Source organism: Stylophora pistillata, chromosome 1, assembly GCF_964205215.1.
Source record: "Stylophora pistillata chromosome 1, jaStyPist1.2, whole genome shotgun sequence".
NCBI lineage: Eukaryota > Metazoa > Cnidaria > Anthozoa > Scleractinia > Pocilloporidae > Stylophora > Stylophora pistillata.
In genome coordinates this window covers 57,650,283-57,674,457 of record NC_142519.1, presented here as the reverse complement: position 1 = coordinate 57,674,457, position 24,175 = coordinate 57,650,283, and the positions used below count along the sequence as shown (strand labels likewise).

General features: G+C 40.2%; 1 protein-coding gene across 2 annotated transcripts; it reads left to right on the top strand.

Moving 5' to 3' along the window:
• The first annotated feature begins 779 nt into the window (after nt 1-779).
• Nucleotides 780-23,697, top strand: LOC111337116 (uncharacterized). 2 transcript variants are annotated; one of them, XM_088725574.1, is made up of 13 exons: nt 780-1,479; nt 1,564-1,591; nt 2,797-2,975; nt 3,424-3,555; nt 4,193-4,334; nt 4,699-4,822; nt 5,874-6,093; nt 6,622-6,763; nt 18,395-19,021; nt 19,736-20,374; nt 21,056-21,301; nt 21,730-22,107; nt 22,777-23,697. In XM_088725574.1, the coding sequence occupies exons 1-13, from the start codon at nt 1,432-1,434 to the stop codon at nt 23,061-23,063; spliced, it is 3,192 nt and encodes a 1,063-aa protein (XP_088581700.1). In that variant the 5' UTR covers nt 780-1,431; the 3' UTR covers nt 23,064-23,697. The 2 variants fall into 2 exon arrangements, with proteins under 2 accessions (XP_088581700.1, XP_088581706.1); XM_088725580.1 differs by lacking the exons at nt 780-1,479; nt 1,564-1,591 and having other exon boundaries at nt 2,876-2,982.
• Nucleotides 23,698-24,175: the final 478 nt, after the last annotated feature.

The window sequence follows — 24,175 nt, the reverse complement described above, 5'->3', positions numbered from 1 at the left end:
TGTCTCTCGGCTTAAGTGAGCCGCAGATCAGGCATCATTGATAAGTATTTTGTACTCATGAAATATTTTAAGCCCAACAGATATATATAAACATAAGTCCTCCTCATTTTCATTCTTACATCGGTAAAGAAGTTATATCCTATCTGTGGGTACGTTAAATATGATGTCTTTCTCAACAGCTTTGAACGAAGTTTTTTATTAGTGATAATTTAAGTTCGCATTCCTTTGCTAGGCAATTTTGTGGTTTAAACTTGCGTAAAAACTTGCGGCATACAAAATCCTCTCCGTCGGTCAATTTTCAAAATTCTTGTGATTCAATAGTAATACTTTCACAGTTTTTACTGGTTCATTTTCGTATTTACATTTGCTAATTTGTCGGCTCAATGTTAGTGATACAAAAGTTAAATTCTGAAGAACTTCTTGCATCGGACTTGATAAACAAAGTTGTAGTTGGGGCTAGCTCTCATATCAAAACTACACTAGATTTGTGAAATTGCCTGGCGTGGTCTTGAACAATTTCATTTTTGATCGTGAAGAACAGTGAAAAACATGCTAAGTATCTTGCAATGTATGCCGGGGAAACAACCCCTCCCCTGCTGAGAAAGTTCTTTGTATTGCTGACCTTCGAACAGAACCAAAACGTTGGAAAATTTCATTATGAACAAAATTATGAATAATAATTATATTATTCATTATGAATAAGTATCTTGCAATGTATGCCGGGGAAACAACCCCTCCCCTGCTGAGAAAGTTCTTTGTATTGCTAACCTTCGAACAGAACCAAAACGTTGGAAAATTTCATTATGAATAATTGGCTGTGTTTCTGTAAAGGATAACTTATAAGATTACTGAAAACCTTCTTTTATCAGTGTGTTCAGAGTTTTATTTTCCTTTCTTAACATTAAACTCAACGACTTTTTTAAAAGCACAGAAAATGCAAATCAACAGATTGCTTTACTGAATGAACTTTCCAGAGAGGATAGATCCCAAACACGGCGAAAGAAAGTCAAATTTTGACAAGCAATCTATCCTGCTGTGTGCGTGCTGCTGTTCGGTTTTGACATCATACTAATTGTCTTAAAACTAATAAATGCTTAGGTTTCAGTTTTAGTGTGCACGCTAGAGATCATCACACAAACCTCCAATCATATGATAATTCTTAAAAAGTCAGGTTCGAGGAGACAACTCGACGAAAGCCGCCTTGTGTAAAACTGTCTAATATTGCTTTTTCGTTGCTATGATTTAAATGATAGTAATACATAATGCATACGTTTTGACTAAAACCGAAACAAATCATTTGGCTTGAAGACCGCTTTTATAAAGCGCATTGTCCAACGTTATGATAAATAATTTATCCAGATATAGAGACTCGGAAAAGATCTTAATTCCGAAGGACGCCATTTGTTCTGGCGTTCAAACCGTATCACGAGAATGAAAGAAAATGTTTTTGTGTACATTTTGCTGTTCTGGATCCAAAAGGTTTGTAACCATGCATAGTTATTTCTCTTGCTTTTAAATGATTTCATATTTAGTCAATAACTATACCTTGTTTGTCTCCTTAAGGAACATTTCGGAGTTTGGTTCGTTCAAGGTGAGTTTGCGTTTTCATTTTCTTTTACAACTTAATCATGTTATTCAGGGTCAAATTGGAAACAGCATTGCATGAAATACAATGTACGATCGTTTTTCAGACAGAATAACCACAGCAACGATAAAATGTTGACCATGGTGGAAATGGGATACAAATTAAACAAATTCATCAATGAACTGCGCTCTAGATTAATCAAAGAAATTTTGGTATCGAATCACGATTAACGATCTGATGCCAAAGTATCTAGGCAAGGTTTCTCCAAATTTAGACGAACCAGATTTCACTGTGTAAAACAACTGTAGGGGGCACAAAATTCCCATCGGGAAACTTCAGGGGCATTTAATATTCCTAGTTTAATCAAAACAATTTGTATGAACTGCGCTCACCGTTTCCCTTGAAAAAACGTTAAAAATTTTGCCTCCACTTCTCAACCGGGCACTCGAAGTGTTGATATCTGGGCGCGTAAGCCAGCCAAACCACCTTACCGTTGATTTAACACCAACTTGATATCCTCGCAAAATTCTTTAACGATTGAAGGAAATGAAATGCACCAAAGCCGGAGACGAAAGCTCATGAAAACCATCAGGTGGAAAAAACGGGGAACGTGTACCCCTACCAAGGCAGTGGAGTCACCCTCGGGGTTTAAGAATTTTCTATGAATGATATGTTCTACACAGTTACTAAAAAGATATGCGAGTACAGCTCTGAGAAAAATCTAATGTAAACATACAATATTTCAGGAAAAAATAAAGGAATAAATAAATAAGTGAACATGTAGATTTAAACGAAGTCTGACAACTTAACGCGGCAATAGCTGACCGTAAGAATCCCTCGCCCAACGAACGACCTCAAATTACAAACCACGAATAATAACTCCCCGCGCTCCGCGCTCCTCGCACCCGTCACCACTCCTTTGATACGTGCCGGCAAAATATTAATTTATGCTAATTAGCATTATTACAAATTACATTTTACACGAAGTTGTTCCAAGTGTACAGCATGGTTACTTATGTTTAGAAACTTCTGGACACCCACTCTATGGCAGAAGAACCATCGGATGGTTAATCGTATTGTGGTCGGCTTGGCAGAGCGTGTTTAAAAATTCCTAAATCCGTTGATTAGTGCCGGCGCAATGTTTATTTGATGTTTAATAATGGCCCAGCATGTTTTTATGGACTTCGTCAATGTGCGCCTCTTATTTTCAGGAAGCTGTGATTCACCCCTGGGACTTGAAGACCATTCTATTCTTGGCTCATACATATCAGCATCTTCCTGGTATAACGCATACCATGGTCCACAAAATGCCAGACTTAACTTGGTCCAGACCGCTTCTCACGCAGGCGCATGGTGCGTCAAGTACTACTCATCAGGCGAATGGTTACAGGTAAAAGGTACTTTATTCGATTCACAAGTTCTCTGATAGATTTACCTTGTTGAGCTAAAGACATGTACTAGGGGGCTTGTTTAGTAATCTCGGTAAGATCTTCAGCAGTTTTAGAGTCGGCGATTCCTTCCCTAATTTTCCTTCCCTTCTTCCTCATATCATTCCTCTTTCGTAGTCCATTTCACAGTTGCATGATTTGTTTTGTTGCCAGGCCTTTGAACGGGAGCGAGGCTAAGGGCGACTTTGTTATACTACAAACTTTGCTACTTTTTTACTTTTTGATCAAGCTAACTAGATACTGGTCTCTATGACAAGTCGCCTTCAGCCTCACTCCAAATCAAAGGCTTGGCTACTAAGCACACAACTGTAGAATGGCCTATTCCTTGAAGAAAATGACCCTTTCATCCAACGCATTTTTAATTCAAAATTTCCATCATTTAACCTACAGGTTAACTTAAGAAGGATAATGAAGATTACGGCGATTGCTACACAAGGGAGAGAAGACTATTCTCAGTGGGTTAAATCATACAAAATCTGCTATGGACAATCTCTGAGCGGCTTTTGTGAACCACTTAATCAGGTTATGTCACTGAGGCTAAATATCGGAAAAAGCTTGAGAACTAAGTGATGAATATTAAAATTAAAATTGCAATTAGTAAGAGTGAATTATAGTGTATTAACCTTAGAATCGCATAACTGAATAAAATCTCGCATTTTGACTGGTCAACGAAGTGTGATATTAAGCAGGGAATTGTGTGTTGAAAACGAGGCTAAGTGATACTGTTTTGTATCCCTTATCTCGCGCTCAGGATAAAAACGAACAATGTTACTGCTGTTTTCGTTTTACCTAATTTCATTCAATTATGCGAGTCAAGGAAAATCCATTACCTGAAGAGGGAATTCTGGGTTAAATTGCAATTTAATCCAGAATTCCCTCGTCAGGTGATGAATTTTATCAATATAATTAGTCATGATACGTTCAGGCATACAAGATTGAAAATCAAACATATAAAAAGCACCGACGATTGACTAAACAAACAATCATCAGGGTACTTTTAATGAATGTAAGCTGTCCGAATTTTTTCAGCCTTAGGCCTTTTTTTATAGTACATCAATTGGTTTTTTCACGAATACGAATACGCACAAAGTTGAGCAATACTGGTAGGGTACTTAGGCCTAAATTAAAATGTGTCTGTTGGTTTGTTGATCTATCATAGGTATTTGTTGGAAATGTTGACACAGGAACAGTGGTTACCCATCAGTTTAGCAAACCTCTCTATGCTCGCTTTGTGAGGCTTATTCCTGTAACATGGCAGAAACGCGCTTGCTTAAGGCTCGAGCTTTACGGCTGCAAAGAAGGTAAGCTAACAACATAGTTTTTCTTCCTTTCAAAGCTGCTTCATACTCACAGACCTAAAGCAATGTGAACGGTGACATCTGTGAAAACGTCACTCAGCACAACCGAGAAAACAAAATCTTCTGGAAGTTAACCTGCAGAGACTATCAGAACTTGTTTTTATATCAAACGCTTTTCCATTTCCCTTGCGAAGCCTTTGTTGCGATAAAATCTCCTCAGAGTCACATGGAAATTATCTTTTGATCTCTAGAAATTAATGTTAACAACATTTAAGTTATTTGAAGTAACTTTGTCAACTAAGTTAAAATGAGATCTTGAGTATACAATCTTAATGTGATACATATGGCTATTTTACCTCGACAATAGGTTTCACTCCACTCTCAGGCCCTGTGTGTATGGAAAGTCTTGGAATGGAAACCAGAAAAATCCCTGATTCGGACATCACGGCATCATCATTTTATAGTTATCAACACGCGCCCCACTATGCAAGGTTTGGAGAGTGTCGATAAAATAGCTGATACAGTCTAGTATGCGATGACTGGATCAGTACTACTTGAGATAGTGTTATGTTACGTGATCTGGTGTGATGTGCAAACTAAAACATGAGAGCATAAAAAAGGAAAGATACAGTCGTCTCTACAATGAATTCCTCCTCAGGGTCTGAACCAGAAACCCTCCTCTCCTTTCTCTCTAAACTTACCATCATCATCTTATTTCCAGTTTTCACTGTCACACCATCATCTAATCAAAACCATTCAACAGATTGGGTCTAAAATAAAAGAGATAAAGAAGATAAATATTCAAACAGTCACGCGAAGATTCAGGTCTGTGCGATGTTTTGTGTGGGAGATATTCGAAGAAATGTTTTAACAAAAGTTTTTAGGGCTTTGTATGGAGATGCCATGTTTGTGTCCCTCTGAGGGGCACAAATATGGCGGCTGGAGGCTAACAAAAACACGCGTTATCGAGTTTTGCCATAAATGGCAATGGCCTGTAGTCGTCTTCTGAGGGCTCATAAACATCTTTGTGAGCACTTTTATATTTTCATACAAGAACTGTTTAGATTGTGAAATCTCAGCGGATAAGTAAGTATTTTTTAAGGCATTTTTATGAAGTGAGCATAAGTTCATCTCTATAGTTTCGTGAGTGCTCGTAAAAGGTATCAGGTTTCCCCCACAGCGTCCAACGGGGTAGATTTCGAATCTGAATCCATTACGTACCAAGAGGAGACTTGAAAGATTTTCTGTCGGGATTTTTGTTGCAAGACTTTGTAAGACTTAGACTTCTCACGTTTCCGCTTTGCTCAGAAAATGTACAAGCACTAAGAAGCACGTTTAGACCGTAGTAGTCCCCCTCTACTAACTATGTTTAGACCCCTTGCACTGCTTTAATATATTTGCTTCCTCGAAAACTTCGCACCCCGGTTTGCCTTATGTCCTTACTAAGAGGCCGGATACCTCGAGTCTAAATTTAGCTTTAGAGGAATTAGCCACCAAATAAGGCTCACAGTCTCTTGTGTTGCTTTTCTCTTTCTCTTACAGGCTACACCGGCACGTTACGTCCAACAGCGGAGGAGGGTGGTGCGCAAAAATTAATGATCCAAATCAGTGGTTACAAGTGAAATTTGGTCAGCGGGTTGTAATCAGACGTGTGGCAACCCAAGGGAGACAAAATTATGACCAGTGGGTGACGTCGTATTCCTTGCGCTACAGCTCTGATGGCTTGGTGTTCCATCACTATCAAACGAATACAAATCAAACGGTTGGTTTATTCAGTTCTCTCTCAAAATCAGTTTTTACTGATTTGCCATATATTTGAGAGTGTGTCGATACCCGCTATGTTCAATATAGTCAGCTTTTTTTGTCTAGGTTTACAAAAACTGACACTCAGATCCACATTGGTGTACGGATTTTGTCATGATTCTACATGACAGAATTACGTGGGCTTGGGTGAGCGATGACAAAAAAATTATGTTACATCATCGCTATGAACTTCATCAACATTTCTTAGCCAACTCCTTTAAAGAAAGAGGCAATTCGTTTTGTCGAAAGTGTCAGCCAAAGACGAAATATGTGTTCCCCACCAGAAATTGAAACTTAGACTGACTTGAAACTTCCAATTCTAAATGCCAGAGGTTTCCTTACTGGTGGGAGACTAGGATTTTTCATTGTTTGACGCCCATCACCAGCCAGATACAATTGACTCTTACTTCAATCGACGACTGAGCTTACTTTTGGCAACTTTCTCATCTTAGTGATCCGCATATTTCTTAACCTCACCTCCAAATAGGTATTCAGTGGTAACACGGATGATGGTACTGTGGTGAGCCATGTTTTGAACCCACCAATCACGGCCCGCTATATTCGACTTCATCCTATCACGTGGTACAATCACATTTCTATTAGGGTGGACTTTTACGGGTGCTTTCCAGGTAAAGGGATGCGATAAAATTTTTGTTATATAATCGACCTGCATTCTAGCATAAGTTCTACAATCTGATTGACTAATTTATTCGCTATCTATTTACTCGCTATCTATTCTAGGACAGTGAGTAGAGTAATTAGCTGAACAGTGTATGGTTGTAAACAAAATGAAATAAAAACACGAGCCAGTCTCTTTGTTTGAACGACCGGTGGATCTATATTGAGAGCAGATTCGTGCAAGAATCAAACAAAATGGCAAATCTTCGGCAAAGATGATCAAATTCACTCGTCTTTTGCATATAGATAGCCTTTAGTAAGGATATGAATGCCATGCAATTTTTTCCTTGAAATATCTGTTAATTCCTGAGAAAAACGATGGAAGCCGTTTTCAGCCTAGGCAAAATTTTGCGATACCAAACGCGTGCGAACAGGTTGGAAATTAGTCATGATTCACTTGACTCGCTCGTCAAAATTGCTTCGCTAGAAAAAGCCGTCATAGTTCCAATTTGTTGTATAACTTGCCATTGTCTAAACACCATGATTTCATAAACATTAGATTTATCTGAGTATTCAGGAGAAGTAAAGAAGTTCTGGCTCTCCCGTGCTTCGTAAAACGGTAGGCGAAAAATAACGATAATTCTGAGCATGTGCCTTTGTAGGGAGAGCCATAAGCTTTTGACTTCTCTTGATTTGATGCATATCAATATGATGTATATCAAAATGGCGGCCGGACACGAATCTTTGAGCTCCATGGAACTAGTAATTTTGCTGCTTATGACTACCTTATTCCTTCATGGAAATGTCAACACTAGTTCTTTTATTCTACGAAGAGACGCTTCAGCCGGAATGGAACTCTGGTCGCTAGTCGTAGCCAACACAAGCTTACTGAATTCTCGCAAGACCACTCCAAGTCGCGGCCATGGAAAACTATACTTGTCTACGAGATTTTCTCACACTTCGAACGGCACAAGTAGCTTCCAAATCTACCGACTCATAACTGGAGGAGACATCCACCCAAACCCCGGACCTACAACGAAAATGTCCAAACATCCCTGCAAAGAGTGTGGCGAATGCGTGCGTTCCAATCAAGATTCCCTACTGTGTGTTCAGTGTAATTCTTTCTCGCACATTAAATGCCTGAACTTAACAAAAGCGATGTTTAAAAGCTATTCAGATAATCAGGTCATGGACTGGAAATGCTCGCTATGCTCCTTGCCATTTAGTAATGGGGATTGTTCTTTTAACACGGAGCCAGATTTGGATCGCGAAATTGGGAAGGAATCATTTTTTAATACATCAATGGATGAAAATTACACTTATGGTGGATATGCAAATGACGACGCTACAATCCTGGAACAAAGAAGAGATAATCCCAGCGGTGCATTCATTATGCATTTAAACATAAACAGCATCCAGAATAAATTTGAAGAGCTCAAAGAGCTGAATGATGTTTTAAAAGCTCACATCCTGATAATATCCGAGACTAAGATCGATAGTTCGTATCCTAATGGCCAATTTACCCTAAACGGATACCACATGTATCGGAAAGACAGAAAACGCTTGAAGCTGTCGAATCCAGGATAGGGAGAACTTATATAGCATTACTTACCATCTATAGGCCGCCTAGACCGTCTAGGAAAGGCAGAAAAATGCCACCCGAGGACAAATACCTTCAAAAAGTAGAGGAAGAAATCAACGACATCTGTCAGTGGCTCTGTTTTCAAAAACAAACAATCGTCATGGTCGGTGATTTAAACATGGACAGGTTACGACCTGACAGTGCTGAGGGAAAGATTCTAACTGATCTTCAAGAAATTAACAACTTGGAGTGCTTGATAACAAAACCAACAAGAATATCAGTTCACTCACAAACGCTTCTCGATGTTCTGCTTACAAATACCCTAGAACTTTTTGTAAAAAGTGGAACGTATGATCCAGGACTAAGTGATCACTGTATGGTATACGGAGAAATGAAAGAGAAAGTTCATAAGCACAGAACGAAGGTAATTACCTACAGGCAGACGAGAAACACTGATTTTGAACAGCTCAACCACGAACTTCTAGAAGCACCGTGGCATGTGGGTAAAATATTCACTGATGTAGATGATAAGTACGAGTATTGGACCGCCCTCTTTGAGTGCACAGTGAACGTACCCTACATGACCTCAACTTGGAAAAAGGCGAAAAGGAACAAGAGTAAAAAACAAAATACTGTTTGCGAAGAACCGAACGCCAGAGAACACGGAACTTAAAAGAAAGTACAGGAATATTGCCACACGCGAACGGAGGAAGGCTATCATGGAATACTGGTTCGCCAAATCAGAGGAGCTGAAATCCAAGCCAAGGGAGTTTTACAACGCCTTTAGGCCATTTATTAATAGCAAAACTAAGGAGTCCACCTCAATCAGTTTAAAAACAGAAGAGGGCATCATTGTAAAAGATCAATGCGAGGTAGCTGAGCAATTAGTGAACTATTTCACCACAGCTGCTGTTAGCATTGTAGGAGACAATGCTATTTGCATCACAGAAGAGAACCATGACAACCATGGCAGCGTTAAAGCTCTAAGAGAAGCATACCTAGGAACGTACTTCGAGTTCAATCGTGTCAGCAAGGATCAAGTGCAAAAGGCGCTTGAAAATATCAATCCCAATAAGTCCTGTGGGTGGGACCCAGGAGCACGGCCTAAACTCCTTAAGAACGTGGCCTGTGGAATTTCCCCATCGTTAATGACTCTCTACAACAACTGTATCGAGCTGGGGCGATGGCCTTGTGCGTGGAAAATGGGAGAGTGGACGCCAGTGTTTAAAAAAGGTGACAGACAACTGGCGAAGAACTATTGTCTTATCACGTCCCTTGTTACCGTAAATAAGACATTTTAGCATATGCTCAGTAAGCAAATCACCGGGCACTATGATCCAACTCTTTATCAGAGAATGAAAGCATATAGAAGACATCATAGCTGTCAGACCACTCTACTTAGACTCGTGGAAGACTGGAAATCAGCTGTTGACAGAAAGGAACTGGTGTACATACTGTCTACTGACTTGACTAAAGCCTTTGACTCTCTTGGCCATTGAAGAAACTCGAGGCCTATGGCATTGGACAAAATTCTCTCAACCTTCTTAGATCATGCTTTGACAATAGGCTCAATAGAGTGAAAATAAAAGGAGTGACAAGTGACTAGAAAAGGATGGTGCTTGGCTGCCCGCAAGGCTCGTCCTTTGCCCCCCTTCTGTGGAATTTGTACCAAAATGATATGTCATTCGATATAAATAATGCTAATTTGAGCATGTATGGCGACGACCATCAGATGTATGTCATGGGGAAGAAACATGACGTTGTCGCGCAAAGTATCAAGATAGATGGAGAGAAAGCTCTATCCTGGTACAAAAACAACTATCTTTCAACCAACCCAGAAAAGTTCCAGCTGTTAACGATCAACCCGAGAAATGTTGACAAAGACAACCATACAACAAACATATGAAATACATATATATGAACTGCGGTTATGAAACGTATATGTGCACGATCCTTCGCAGTAAAGCACTATTTAAGCAATAGTGAAAATCAGACCTGAAAAAAGTTCAGGCCTGTACGGGATTCGAACCACTGACCTCTACGATACTAGTGCAGCGCTCTACCAATTGAGCTAACAAGCCAACTGGGAGCAGGCCATCAAATTAATTCGACATAAACCCGTAGATGATAAATCAAACAACAAACATATGAAATACATATATATGAACTGCGGTTATGAAACGTATATGTGCACGATGTATATAAAACGTATATCGTGCACATATACGTTTCATAACCGCAGTTCATATATATGTATTTCATATGTTTGTTGTTTGATTTATCATCTACGGGTTTATGTCGAATTAATTTGATGGCCTGCTCCCAGTTGGCTTGTTAGCTCAATTGGTAGAGCGCTGCACTAGTATCGCAGAGGTCAGTGGTTCGAATCCCGTACAGGCCTGAATTTTTTTCAGGTCTGATTTTCACTATTGCTTAAATAGTGCTTTACTGCGAAGGATCGTGCACATATAAAAGACAACCATCATCAAAATTTTTCTGTTGACGGTCATACTATTAAGAGAATGGGGGAAATACGGCTTTTAGGGGTTCAAATCGATGAAAAATTAAGTTTTACTAGTCATATCAGTGATCTATGCTCTAAGGCCACTCAAAAAGTAGGGGTCCTAGTGCGGCTACGCAATTTGATACCCTGTAATGCTAAACTATCACTTTATAGGTCTTCAATTCTGCCCCATCTAACCTACTGTCATCTAGTATGGCACTTTTGTAATGCATCGGATCGGAGAAAGCTTGAGCGGATTCTGGAGCGAGCACTTAGGGCGGTGTACAAAACTAGATCAGCGTCCTATCAAGAACTGCTAAGTCGCGCCAAACTACCGACGTTGAACAATCGGCACCTACAAGACATTGCCGCTTTGATGTTTAAAGTTAAGCACAGTCTCGTACCCGAGAATATTTATGACTTATTTAATATAAAGAACGCTCAGTATAATTTACGGAACAGTGACTTCGAACTGCCAAGATTCGAAAATGTAAGATTTGGTAGGAATTCCATTAAATATACGGGACCTCTCATCTGGTCGAAGTTACCAAGACACCTAAGAACGATAGAAACTCTAAATTCGTTCAAGAAGAACATAAGAAAAGTGGACCTTTCAACTCTCGCTGAAATTTAAAACTTAACCAAATAACTTTATAATCTTTTTAATTATCTACTGTAAATAACTATTATCTATATATGTAAATGTATTTGACTTTTAAATTTTTTAGTGTCCCCCATTAGCTTATAGCTAAAAACATAGACACTTATATAAAGTTTTTCATTCATTCATTCATTCTTGAATACTGGAATTAATCTAATCTTTATGAAATCGCGGTGTTTAGACAATAACAAGTTGTACAACAACTTGGAACTGTGATAGCTTTTTCGATCGCAGCTTTTTTGACACGCGAGTCGAGTGAATCATGACCTATTTTAAACCTGTTCGGTGTCGCCAAATCGATCCCGGGACTGAAAACGAAACGTTTTCGTTTCTCGGAAGTAAATATTTTTTTTAAGGAAAAAACTGCACAGCAATTGTATACTTTCTAAAGGCAACTTGTATGCAAAAGAACAGGGAATTTTTTTTTATTAACTTTGCCATGCAATGTTTAATGTTTGCGCGGATTTGCTCTTAAGGTGGCTCGTACCAGTTTCCTCGCGTGGGAAACAGTTTACTCTTGCGTGACGCGCGCGAGAGAAACGTGCGAAAGAAGCGCGAGATCAAAAGATGAAAATTCAAAACAAAGATGGCGGCGCGTGGAATTTTTTCTACTTTTGTGAGAAGTTTACCTAAGAGCTTGTATTTGATGTGTTGAGCGGCCACTTTGAATGCAGGAGATAGAAACGAAGACGATTTTCGGAGAAGTAAAGGTTGCTTCACTTCACATTTAAAAGAAATATTCAACCGATATGAAATCTTGTGACGGCGAAAAAAGAAGAACTCAAGTGAAGGATAATCTACATGAAGTGGAAGAAGACTTTGAAACTTCAAGGAAATAATATGATTTATTAAAAACTGGATCATTGGATAATGCAATTCAAGACTTTTTTATTGGCTTAGCCATTATGGTATATGAGCCAATATACCATAATCTACAAATATGGCAAGCGTACGCGTCAGCTTAAAATCAAAAGGGAGCTAAAAACTCCGGTTTTTTCCTAGAAAATAATAATTTCTTGGCGGAGTTTTTAATAAAACAATTATTCCACTCGCGCTTGTTGGATATGTGATGATTATAGCCAACTCGGCGCTACGCGCCTCGTTGGCTATCTATCATCTCATATCCAACGCGTGCTCGTGGAATAATTGTTAAATAGCCAGAATTCATGTGTAGGATTTTTAAGATGAGTTCGGGAGGCTGTCTTTGACGGCTGTTTAATGATTTTCTTAGCAGTAAACGTCTGTAAACATCAGATCGTAGGTGCTCGCGCGAGCACACGCAATTATCAGCGGTAGCTAAAACAGATCATGAGCAAATGTCGATCTTATAGAATCCAGATTTTTAAATGCGCGAGAACGCGCGTGGAAATTGCTAAACTCACGAAAGCTATTGCATGAAAACAAGTCCGGTGACCCCTTCTTTTTATTGTTCCAATATCATAATAACGTCGAAAGGAATCATCACAAAAAAAACTACAAAATGCTATGGAAGGAAATTTGTGATGTGTGAAAATTGCCCTTTTTGTAGATTTTCTGAAATTTCGCTCCGTAGGATTTTTTAAAAATCTTTGTGCATTTTCCTTTTCAAGTGCCAAAAGGAATCACTGAAAAAAATCAGGGGGTCACCGGGTTAGTTTTCGAAATTATTTAAGCCACAAGCTAAAAAATGCGTCTGAATATGCCTATGAAAGCGTTGCCATGGAAACTGCTAGTGACGAAATGACACTTATTTTTGGGTAACCAATGATTATGTAATTCAACCCCGTAAAAGTGTTCAAATGGCCTTGGTCAGTGTTTCTGTTGTATTCTTTCAAAGTTACAAACCATCAAAAAGATGAAAACCGGTACGAGCCACCTTAAAACGACTAGATTATTCGCTCTCAACAACAATTAGGCAATGTAATTATTGAGCTTGTATTCTTATCGTTGATTAGCAAGCAAATAGGTGTCTGAGTCAACTTGAAACTGAGATAGGTGCGTATTTTCCATTCGATTCTAGAAATGAAGGCTGAGAAATAACCGCTAAGGTGCTTCAGTTTTCAAAAAAATTTTTTGCGCTCGATTTTATACTAACTGTTGCTCTAGAATTCCGCACCATCCAATTGTGTTCCTAAGGCAGTGACGGCAGAAAAACAAAGCTAAGAGATGTCGATGGTATTTGACTGTGGTGTTCGGATGGCACGAGAAACGGAGATATATTCTTGGATTTCAACACAGAACTTTTAATAATTTCTAACATGTGTCGTCGCCATTACCGGAAGTGATTATACATCGAATCATGAACGGAAGCGAGGCTGAATTAATGTAAACGTAAATCGAATACAGCACATCTCCCCCTTTAAGATAATGAAAGAGAAACTTACTTAGACATACTTGTTTCTTATCTAGCGTGAAATTCAAAATTAAAACAACGTCAATCAAATGTCCTCAAGTAATCGTCATTTTGTTAAGAAACACATCCTGGGTAATTATTGTCATTTGTCTCTGCACTAAGTCTCACACACACTAGAATACGCGTTCATAGTTATGACTTTCTGTCTGAGAAACCAGAGAAAAATCTGGCCAGAAAGTATAACTTCGCTTATGGCACATAATCCTTCAATCTAGATGAGGGCTTAGATTGACGGCCAGATCTGGTGTACACTTTTGATGTGCCAGTTCCTTCTGCAGTGTTAGCTGTTTGGGGTGAAGGAAGTTTAGGTGATGGAGGTACTGGCACCGGTGTGGGTTTGGCTGGAGATGTAGCTGCAGCTGGGGGTGGGGGTGGTATCTTGTTGATCTGTACTCTATTCCTTCTATATGACCCAGTGTCCGTATGGATCACATAAGAACGAGGTGTGCACTTCTCCACTACTATTCCAGACTGTCCTCTGTCTTGTACCATCACTTCATCTCCCTTCTCTAAGGGAACAAGAGGCCTCGCTGAATGCCTTCTGTCGAAGTGCAGCTTCTGTTTGGTTTTGTGATTGTCTTCAAACTGACGTAGGGCATGATTCTGCACAAGGTTTGGGGACAGCTGAGACGGGGCCACCGGCACTTTGGTTTTGAGCCTCCTTGACATCATTAGCTCAGCTGGAGAATAACCATTAGCCAATGGTGTCGCTCTATACTGTAGCAAAGCAAGATAAGGATCTTGAGAGCCAGCTAGGAGACGTTTAGCTGTTTGCACTGCTCTCTCTGCTTCACCGTTGCCTGAAGCATGACCTGGGCTGCTAGTGACATGTCGAAACCCGTAATCTAAAGTGAACATCTTAAATTCCCTTGATGTATAGTAGCTGGCATTGTCAGATTTTACTTGATCTGGAATTCCGAATCTGGAAAATGCACGTTTCATCCTGTCTATGACCTCTGCTGAGGCAGTTGAACTCAGACTAGCTACCTCTATCCATCTGGAGTAGTAATCAATCATTACTAAATACAGTCTTTTATTGAGTTCATAGACATCAGTGGCTATGTATTGCCATGGTCGTTGTGGGAGCATGGTAGGAACTAGAGGTTCTGGAGGATTTTTCCTGTTAGACTGACACTTGCGACAGTTTTCAATTAACTCCTCTATATTCTTCATCATGCTTGGCCACCACACTGTGTTTCTGGCCAATGCCTTGCACTTGACAATCCCTTGGTGACCGTCGTGGATCTTATCCAGGACTTCCAATTTCATAGACGATGGTATAACGACTCGAGGTCCCATCATCAACAGCCCTTTAACCACTGTCAGCTCTGCTCTATGAGCAAAATAAGGGCTGACTAAACCCTTGACATTATGTTTTTCAGGCCAACCTTCAGCTACATAGTTCATAATTTGCCTGCATGCTTCATCCTCCTGTTGATGGATCATAATATCATCTAATTTGCTATCACTGATAGGCATTCCAGCTATGACTTGATGAGCATATAAGTTCACTTCCTCATGAAATGAATCACCTGATTTGGCTGGTGTTGGAGAACGAGATAGCGTGTCGGCAGTGTACAACAGTTTTCCTGGCACATGAACAGGTGTGAACGAGTATCTCATGAGCCTCATTCTCATTCGTTGAATACGTACGGGTAGTTGATCCAACTCCTTCGTGGATAGCAGTGGTACAAGAGGCTTATGATCAGTCTCAAGTATAATATCCTTTCCCAGAATGTAATCTGTGAATCGTTCACATGCGAAGGTACTAGCTAAGGCCTCCTTCTCAATCTGGGCGTACCTTTTCTCTACATCCAGAAGGCTTTTGGACGCATACGCCACTGGCGCCCACCTGTCACCGTGCTTTTGCAAAAGCACTCCGCCAAGTCCGTATGAAGACGCATCTGCTGACACCTTGGTCTCCAGTGAAGGATCATATATTTGCAACACTGGGCTGCTCGTCAAGCATTGTTTAATCTCTTTAAAAGCCTGTTCCTGTGCTGGACCCCAGCACCATGCACTGTGAGAGCTCAAGAGTTCACGTAGAGGTTGTGTCATAGTAGCAAGGTTGGGTACAAACTTCATGAGCTGGTTCACTGTACCCATCAGACCTCTTACCTCACTCACATTCTCTGGAGCACGCATTTTCAATATAGCCTCAACCTTCTCTGGAGAGCTTTCCACACCATTAACTCCGATCCGATGACCTAGAAAGTCAATCTGGCTTTTGCTGAATTGGCACTTATCCTTATTCAAGGTGACACCTGCTGCTTTCAGCCGTGTTAATGTCTGTACGAGTCTCTCGTCATGTTCCTCCTGGTTCTTTCCGAACACGACAATGTCATCCATGAGACATACCACACCTTGTTGACCACCTAGTATTCGGTAGATCTCACTCTGAAACTTCTCAGGGCCAGATTTGATACCGAAGGGAATTCGCTTGTATCGAAATCGACCAAATGGTGAGATGAACGTGGTCAGTTTCCTTGAATCTTCATCCAAGCAGATTTGGTGGAAGCCCGCATTGGCATCCAGTTTAGAGAAAACCTTAGCACCTCCCATCAGAGCAATTGTATAATCCACTGTGGGGAGCATGATTCTTTCTCTCTTCACTACTTCGTTAAGCTTCGTGAGATCCACACAGATCCTCACTTTGCCATTTCCTTTAGGCACCACGACCATAGGAGAACACCATTCCGATGGTTCTGTGCACCGTTCTATAACATCTAGCTCGATAAGCTTGTCAAGTTCAGCTTTGGCTAGAGGACGTAGTGGAATAGATATCCTCCTGAGAGTCATCACACTGTATGGCTCTGCGTTTTGCTCGATCTTAATCTTATATTCTCCTTCTAGCTTTCCTAAGCCTTTGAACATTGATCCGAACTCCGCTGACTGGATAGGATCTGACGTAACTTTTCCAATGAACTTAACGACACCTAGATCTGCACAAGCGTCTCTACCTAGCAATAGAGAGCCTTTGGGGAACACATATATATCCTCTGTGATTGTCTGATCACCTTTCTTTAGTTCTGCAGTAAAGAATCCAAGAGTTGAAAGGTTGCTTTGATCTGGGCCACTAAGAGGCCTGTCAGGCTTCTGCAAAATGAAGTGTGAAAACTGTGTATCATACACAGCTTTGGGAATGACTGTCACATCTGCTCCAGTATCAACAGCAAATTTCAGGCTCTGACCTGACACCTGGACTTCCGTAAACCATGCACTCCTGCGTTTCCTGTTGTTGATACTCTCAATAGAGTAACTTTCATCACTGATGCTTCCTAAGAAGTAGTACTCATCTGAGTCAGACTGCACTTCTGCTACCTCTTGTACAGACCCTTTTCCTTTGCTACTCCTGCAGACCTTGCCCCAATGTCCTGGGCGTTTGCACTTGTTACATTTACTGTCTTTTGCAGGGCATCTTTCTCTGGGGTGCACCTCCTTTCCACACCACCGGCATGACCGGCTATTCGATGCCTGGGAGCAATTTGATGCACTTCTTTGCTGCCCGTTACTACGTGGTCCCTTGTCACGAGGGCCTCCTTTCCGCCTATGTTGAACTGCCTGCACTTTAGAAGTCTCTCCTTTTATATCCTGAACCCACCTTCCAGAACATTCTTCTGCTCTACACTCATTTATCGCTTTTTCTAAAGTCAGTTCACCATCTCTCAACAGCCGTGCTCTGACCTTATCACTATTTATACCCAATACGATCTTATCTCTGACAAAATCGTCCTTTAGTTCACCGTAGGCACACGTAGACACGAGAGTGTTAATTTGTGATAAGAAATTATCGAAACTCTCACCTTCTGATTGCGTATACCTGTGAAACTTGTAACGTTCATAAGTAACGTTTGTTTTCGGCGTGCAGAACCTCTGGAATTTCTCCAGAATTAATTCCGGATCCAGTTTGTCCTCTGCTGGTACATGTTCCTCCCCTTCGGGGTCACATACAGCTGGAGCCCATGTGAAGCCATTGTAGATTTTCAGCGCCTCCTCACCTGCGAGATTTAGCAGTATAGCACTTCTCCTTTCCTTACTGGCATTAGATAATCCAATGGCGTTCACATATAATTCGTACTGCTTCTTGAACAACTTGAAATTCTCACTTGCATTTCCCGATAGACAAAGAGCTTTCGGTGGTGGAAGATTCGTAGCCATATTTCCGCGTAATTCCTGATCACTGATCGCTAAGTATCCATTCTGGACACAGTTTATATCTTCTTCTTCACTCCTGACACCATGTTGTGTTCGGATGGCACGAGAAACGCAGATATATTCTTGGATTTCAACACAGAACTTTTTAAATTTCTAACATGTGTCGTCGCCATTACCGGAAGTGATTATACATCGAATCATGAACGGAAGCGAGGCTGAATTAATGTAAACGTAAATCGAATACAGCACATTGACAAACAAAGAAACAAATAATGCTGAATAAACTTGGAATTATCCTAGTTATGATTCAATATTTTATATTAAGCGTGTAATTTGTTTTTCTTTTAAGAGCCTCCAGTTCCACTTGCAGTGTACCCCCTAAACGACGAGTTTGGGACACGAGACCTTAGTTCCAGTCAAAATGAACCAGGCACTCCCCACGATTTACGGTTCACCCCAGGTCCCTTTGGCCGTCCAAATGGCTCGTACTGGTTCTCTGGTAATTCGTCGAGCTACATCGAGTTTCCCAACGATGGAGGATTGGACATGCGCTATTCCATGACACTTTTAGTGTGGGTATTCCCAGAAAATGTCGACGGTCCCATCGTTAATTACGGAACCGATAACTTTGGTGTACATCTGTGGATTGTCGACAAGGTATTTTTTACCAGATTGGTGGAGAGACTTGGAGTTTTTAAACCAGCGCAAACTGCATCTTTAAAGCATCATGCGTGGAATTTTATCGGTTTCTCTTATGACTATGACACAGGCGTTCAGAAAGTTTGGATCGAGGGAAAAGTTTACGATATGGCAAATGTTGGTCACTTTGAACTGCGAACTCAAAATAATATAAGAATGGGAAAGAAGGATGAAGATGTGAGATTTTTTAAAGGGAGAATATCCTGCTTACAAGTGTACAACAAAGCTTTGACGGAAAGAGAAGTACAAGCTGTTAGGGGGCTCTGTTTCAGAAAAGGTTGGTCTTTTTTCAACCACCTTTTGCCGACCTAAACACGGTTCCCAAAATTCAATGTAAAAATATTGCGTTTGTATTGAGGTAGATAGTGCAAACAGACTATCGAGCGAAGGCATTGAGTTTCTTATGTGGTCCAAATTATATTATTGTAATATCTAGACCTTTCTATACTTCAGGAATACCCAGAGGGTTGTCAATGGCCAAGATTGAGCTGCAAATTCGAAAAGTATCGGACTTCCAATTAATCTTGAGCAAACGTTCCAACCAACATGCGAGATGCATATTCCATCTTTCTTGAAAGACTAGAAACCTTGAGACTTATAGTTTGAAAAGGACCTCTTTATAACTATGTGCATTAATGCAGCTTTATTATCTCTTGATTGTAATAAAAAGTGTTTTCCTTCCAGTGGGAAAAACTCCTACACGTAGTATAGCAGATTACACAAGAAAATTCAGTGGGAAATGCTCCGACACGTAGTGTAGTAAATTATACCAGAAACTCTTGAGAATAATTGGCATACAAAAAGGCCTTTCAAGCGTGAAGGGCAAGCTATTTCAGCTAGTCTTTTGAACTGATAATTTGGGTCTGATGACGGTATGTTTCATTTTTCAGCCTTAGGGTGAAATATTTTTAAACTTAGGTCTTTCAAGGAATTAAAAACTAAATGCTAACGACATAAACCGCGAGACCAATCTTGTCCTTGCTTTTTTCAGTTCCATTGGAACCCGTAGCCTTTTTCCCGTTGAATGGACATTACGAGACAGCAGATATAAGTCACAGCCACAACCCCCCAGGGGAAGCGTCGAATGTTGAATTAGCCCCAGGGCCTGATGGTTGTGAAGGAGGATCCTATCAGTTCAGGGGAATGGAAACAAGCTTTATCACGTTAAAAAATACTGGAGGACTCGACACAAGGTATTCATTCACGTTTTTGGTGTGGATCTATCACGAAAAGACGAAAGGTCCTATCTTCTATTATTTTGCATCTGGCTATTTTGGAGTTCGATGCGTGGTCACTGAACGCGGCTCTTTCTTCGTGAGCCTGCGGAAATCCCCATCAGAAACGTTGAAAGTTCTCACCGGGTCCGCACTTGAACAAAAAACGTGGCATTTCATTGGCTCGTCTTACGATTACTTCAGTGGAGAGTTCATCCTTTGGGTAAATGGGAGCGTTCATAAAAAAACTGCTATTGACTCGCCTGTTGAGCTGGCAACACAAGCGAATGTTGGCATGGGAGGGATGCCTGGGGAAGCTGGCCGATTCAAAGGCAGAGTTTCATGTTTCCAGCTTTACGACCGAGCATTGACCGAAAGCGAGATTGAAGATGCCAAACAATTATGTTCCACTACAGGTAATGTTTAATTTAGCTTTGGCTTAGTCTACTAACGCGCATTACAGGTGTGTTTCCTTAATAAGATGCGCTGCAGTATGGCTATTATATTAGGAACATAGGTCCTCAGCTCAAGCTCTAAAAATTGATGATTCTGCTTCTACCAGGCTTTCCACAAATTTCCTCACCGGCAAGAAGTTGATATTTAAAGCACTGAAAATCTCGGTCATTCTTTAAGATGGGAACAATCTTGTAGGAACCCAATGTTCACTACTAGAAGGCGGCTTGGAAGGTAAACCTGAGATGCGTTGAACTGCAAACTTCTTTTATTACACGAACAACGATTCACGGAAATTGAAGATATAAGTCCGCTAAACAAAGCGAAGTAACAACCGAATGACAAATAAAAGGAAAGCTAAATATAAACCGATCGATACTTACAAATTTTTTCGTGCCTTGTGCCGCTAATACAAAAGGAAATCTCGTGCAACAATCATAGCAAAAGCTAAAACTTCGAAAGATAGACCATGTGCTCTCATATCGCGACTACAAAACATGTTCTAGCGGTACAAGTCATAAATGACTCACTGAAACGTCTCGGTCATTACAAATCTTTTTCTTTAAATTCCAGCACGTTATTTCCCAATACAATTCTTATTACTTTTATTCATTTCGACATTACTTTCTTTAAATTTCTCTCAGGACGATCAGATGCCAAACAAAGTGTTTACATAGATGAGGCGATGGAAATAGACTGCGGGACTTTGAGAGGGAAAACTGCGCGCTGGAGCAAAGATGGCACTGTAATTCACGAGAGCGGCGCTGGATATGGCACGAGCCTGCTTATCGGCTCCGTTCAGCCATCTGATGAAGGAACATACACTTGTGAAATAATCAACGAGGCAGGGGATATCCAAGCGTCCTACAACGTCACTTTGACAGTGGAGGGCAAGTCTTTTACTATTTAATACACTACGATACGTGAAACTGAAAATGTCGGAAATGGAGTGAGGAACTGTAAGATTTTTTCGTAAATGATCAAAATAGGCCTTACCATTTTAGATTAGCTAAATTAAAGATTTATCAAGAGTGGGCATCCACCCATCAGTAAAGGCTGATAAAGTAAAGGCTGATAAAGAAAAGGTTGATAAAGTAAAGGATCAGTAAAGGCTGATCCATCAGTAAAGTTGGCCAAATAATAACATGTGGGGCTCATGCGAAGCGTTCTCTGACTTAACGCTAGAATATTGTTGTGATAAGCAGGTGAAGCAAAAACAGGAGGATATGAAAAATCTTAAGCTCGGTGCTTCGGTTACAATGAAAATGTTCATTAAGTAATTTGTATCTTAACGGGCTGCATTTTAAGTTGATCTTAGATCCAAGTTCCCTTTGCTACGATTTAAAAGCTGAATCGGGAAGCGTATGGAAATCCTGGAGTGTTTGGCCTCCTTTAAATAACAGCCATGCATATTACGAGGGGAAATGGTTCCGGGCAGACAAAGGAGCAGCCATGACAAGTTCATGTATCACGGAAGAAACATGCGGTGTCAAAGCTCCTGGCTGGTTGAACGGTCAAAATCCATCAAGAGAGATGGGGATTATTCATAGTCAAGTCTGTATAAATTTTCGAAACGACTGCTGTTATCATTCACTGCCTGTTCAAATAAAGAAATGTTCGGACTTCTTTGCTTACAAGTTACGGGAAGTCCATCCGATGATACCTGGGCAATATTGTTTCACAACAAACAATTTAGGTTTGTAAAATAAACTCCTTTTTCTTTTTAAAGGAATAGTAACGATTATTCCCAAGAAATAGCCTCATGTAATTCCTGGTAAAATGTTTCATGGAACTCCTCAGGGAAATGCACAAAACGACTCTGACGAATTCCTGGGGGCATCATGGAATTGCTTGGTATATTTCCATAAAATTCCATGGAAATTTAAGGAGTGGGGACCACTTCAATTAATTTCATGTAAGAACGTGAGCGTTCTCTTGAATCAAGTAGATGGATAAAGCTTTATTCAGATAGACACTGTTGTTTTCGGAAATTCATGGTACTCCATTGAGGTCAATTAAAATTGCGAAGTGAGGTCCATTTCTTTTAAAAGGGACATGAGGATCCAAGTGTGATTAAAACGTCAACGGTTTGCGCGAAAGTTACCTCATTAAGACGGACCTCTGTTGCACAGGAACGGTCAGGCTATCCAGCGCGTTCACCTAGATGTAAATAGCTGATATATCCTTTTTATATTAAATATTTTCGATATATAATCACAATTAACTATTAGTAATCGGTGAGTTTGTCAGTTACCGGCTTAGCACAATACTTCGGACTGTCCGATCTAAAGATACCCCAAACTCCGTTGGGTGTCAGTTAAAAATTATCACCATTTGCATTTCCATTTTTTCCCTTATCTCTCAGATTTTGCCGACCGAATCAACAACGTCATGTTTACTTCTTCTGGGGCAGACCGTTTGTTGAAAGGTCACAAGATCACCACTGTGGAGTCAGTGGGCAGCTCTTTACAGTGCATGAGGGACTGCAGAAACGCCGTGAACGGTCATTGTAAGTCCTTCAACTACGGGAAGCTAACAAGAGAATGTCAGCTGAATAACGGGACAGCACAGCAAGAAAGAGATGACATGATGGTGAAAGTTGGATACAACCACTACGATATCGCTATAACTGACATGATAATATTGCCATAAAGATGTAATAAAACCGCCTTGGTTCGTGCAAGTTTGAGCTTGAAGTTTTTTCAAAGATACCCGACCATATGTCAAAAGCCGTTCTGAATACAAAACCTCGTTTTCACATCAGAAAGATCCTTTAGATAATGTTGGACTCCCTATATAACATACTTAACGACTGCACATAGCTACGTTTTATAACATCAGGTTATAAGTATTCGTCTTCCTAAAGGAACATGGCGTCTATATCGCAAAAGAAGTTGCGCACATTGGTGCATTACTGAATAAAAAAGCGCGTGTAGAATAGAGATTCTGGTCTCAACTAAACACTTTATCTGTGTTGGGGAAGAATTCATTTCAAGATGAACCTATAATATATCAGCACAGTTTGAATCTGTACAAGTAGTCCTTAAGTTTATACTGAAAGACGAGAGAGAATTTGGGTTACAATATGATAGGATTGATGAAAGATTGTGGTTTCTTCTTCTGACCAGGAAATTTTTTTTCATTTCGTAAAATTCCATAATGTTCAATGAATTATATTATCCAAGAAATAAAATGTCTGCTGACCCATCTAAACTTAGATTTCCTGTCTCAAATAAAAGATCTTTAAACTTAGATTTCCTGTCTCAAATAAAAGATCTTTAAAAGAGTCTGTGCCAATTTTCCTATCTTGTTTCTTAATTAATTTTTAATTATTATCATTTTTATTATTATTATTACTATTATTTTTATTATTTAAATTTCTTCATTCTCTTTTTGAGGGGGGTGGGGGGTGATTAACAACAAAGAACCGACTTGGAGAGAAAGCCTAACCTAGTTTTCGTATGTTGTAAAAGAATTGTTTCATGCTTTTAGCTGTGCGTCTATCGAGTTATGGATGCATTTGGGAGGTTTGGAGAGCACTCAAGAAGCTAGAGTTGCTCTCGGCTGCGCCTCGAGCAACTCTTGCGCTTCTCTCGTGCTCTCCAAACTCCCCGCGTGCATCCTTAACTCGATAGACGCACGCTAAGCATGAAACAATTCTTAAGTTGTCTTTTGCGGTCATTTTATTCCTTCGTTTTTTGGAGCAAGCCAATCATTCTGTTTTGTCAGGGCGAAGAGTCAATCTGTGAAAGTCTTGTAAACTG

Bases quoted from the DNA above. Each gene is read 5' to 3' on its own strand.
- LOC111337116 (XM_088725574.1), top strand. From the start codon at position 1,432: ATGAAAGAAAATGTTTTTGTGTACATTTTGCTGTTCTGGATCCAAAAG. The intron at 4,823-5,873 runs GTTTGGAGAGTG...TTTCTCTTACAG, and splicing joins CACGCGCCCCACTATGCAAG to GCTACACCGGCACGTTACGT. The intron at 6,094-6,621 runs GTTGGTTTATTC...ACCTCCAAATAG, and splicing joins AAACGAATACAAATCAAACG to GTATTCAGTGGTAACACGGA.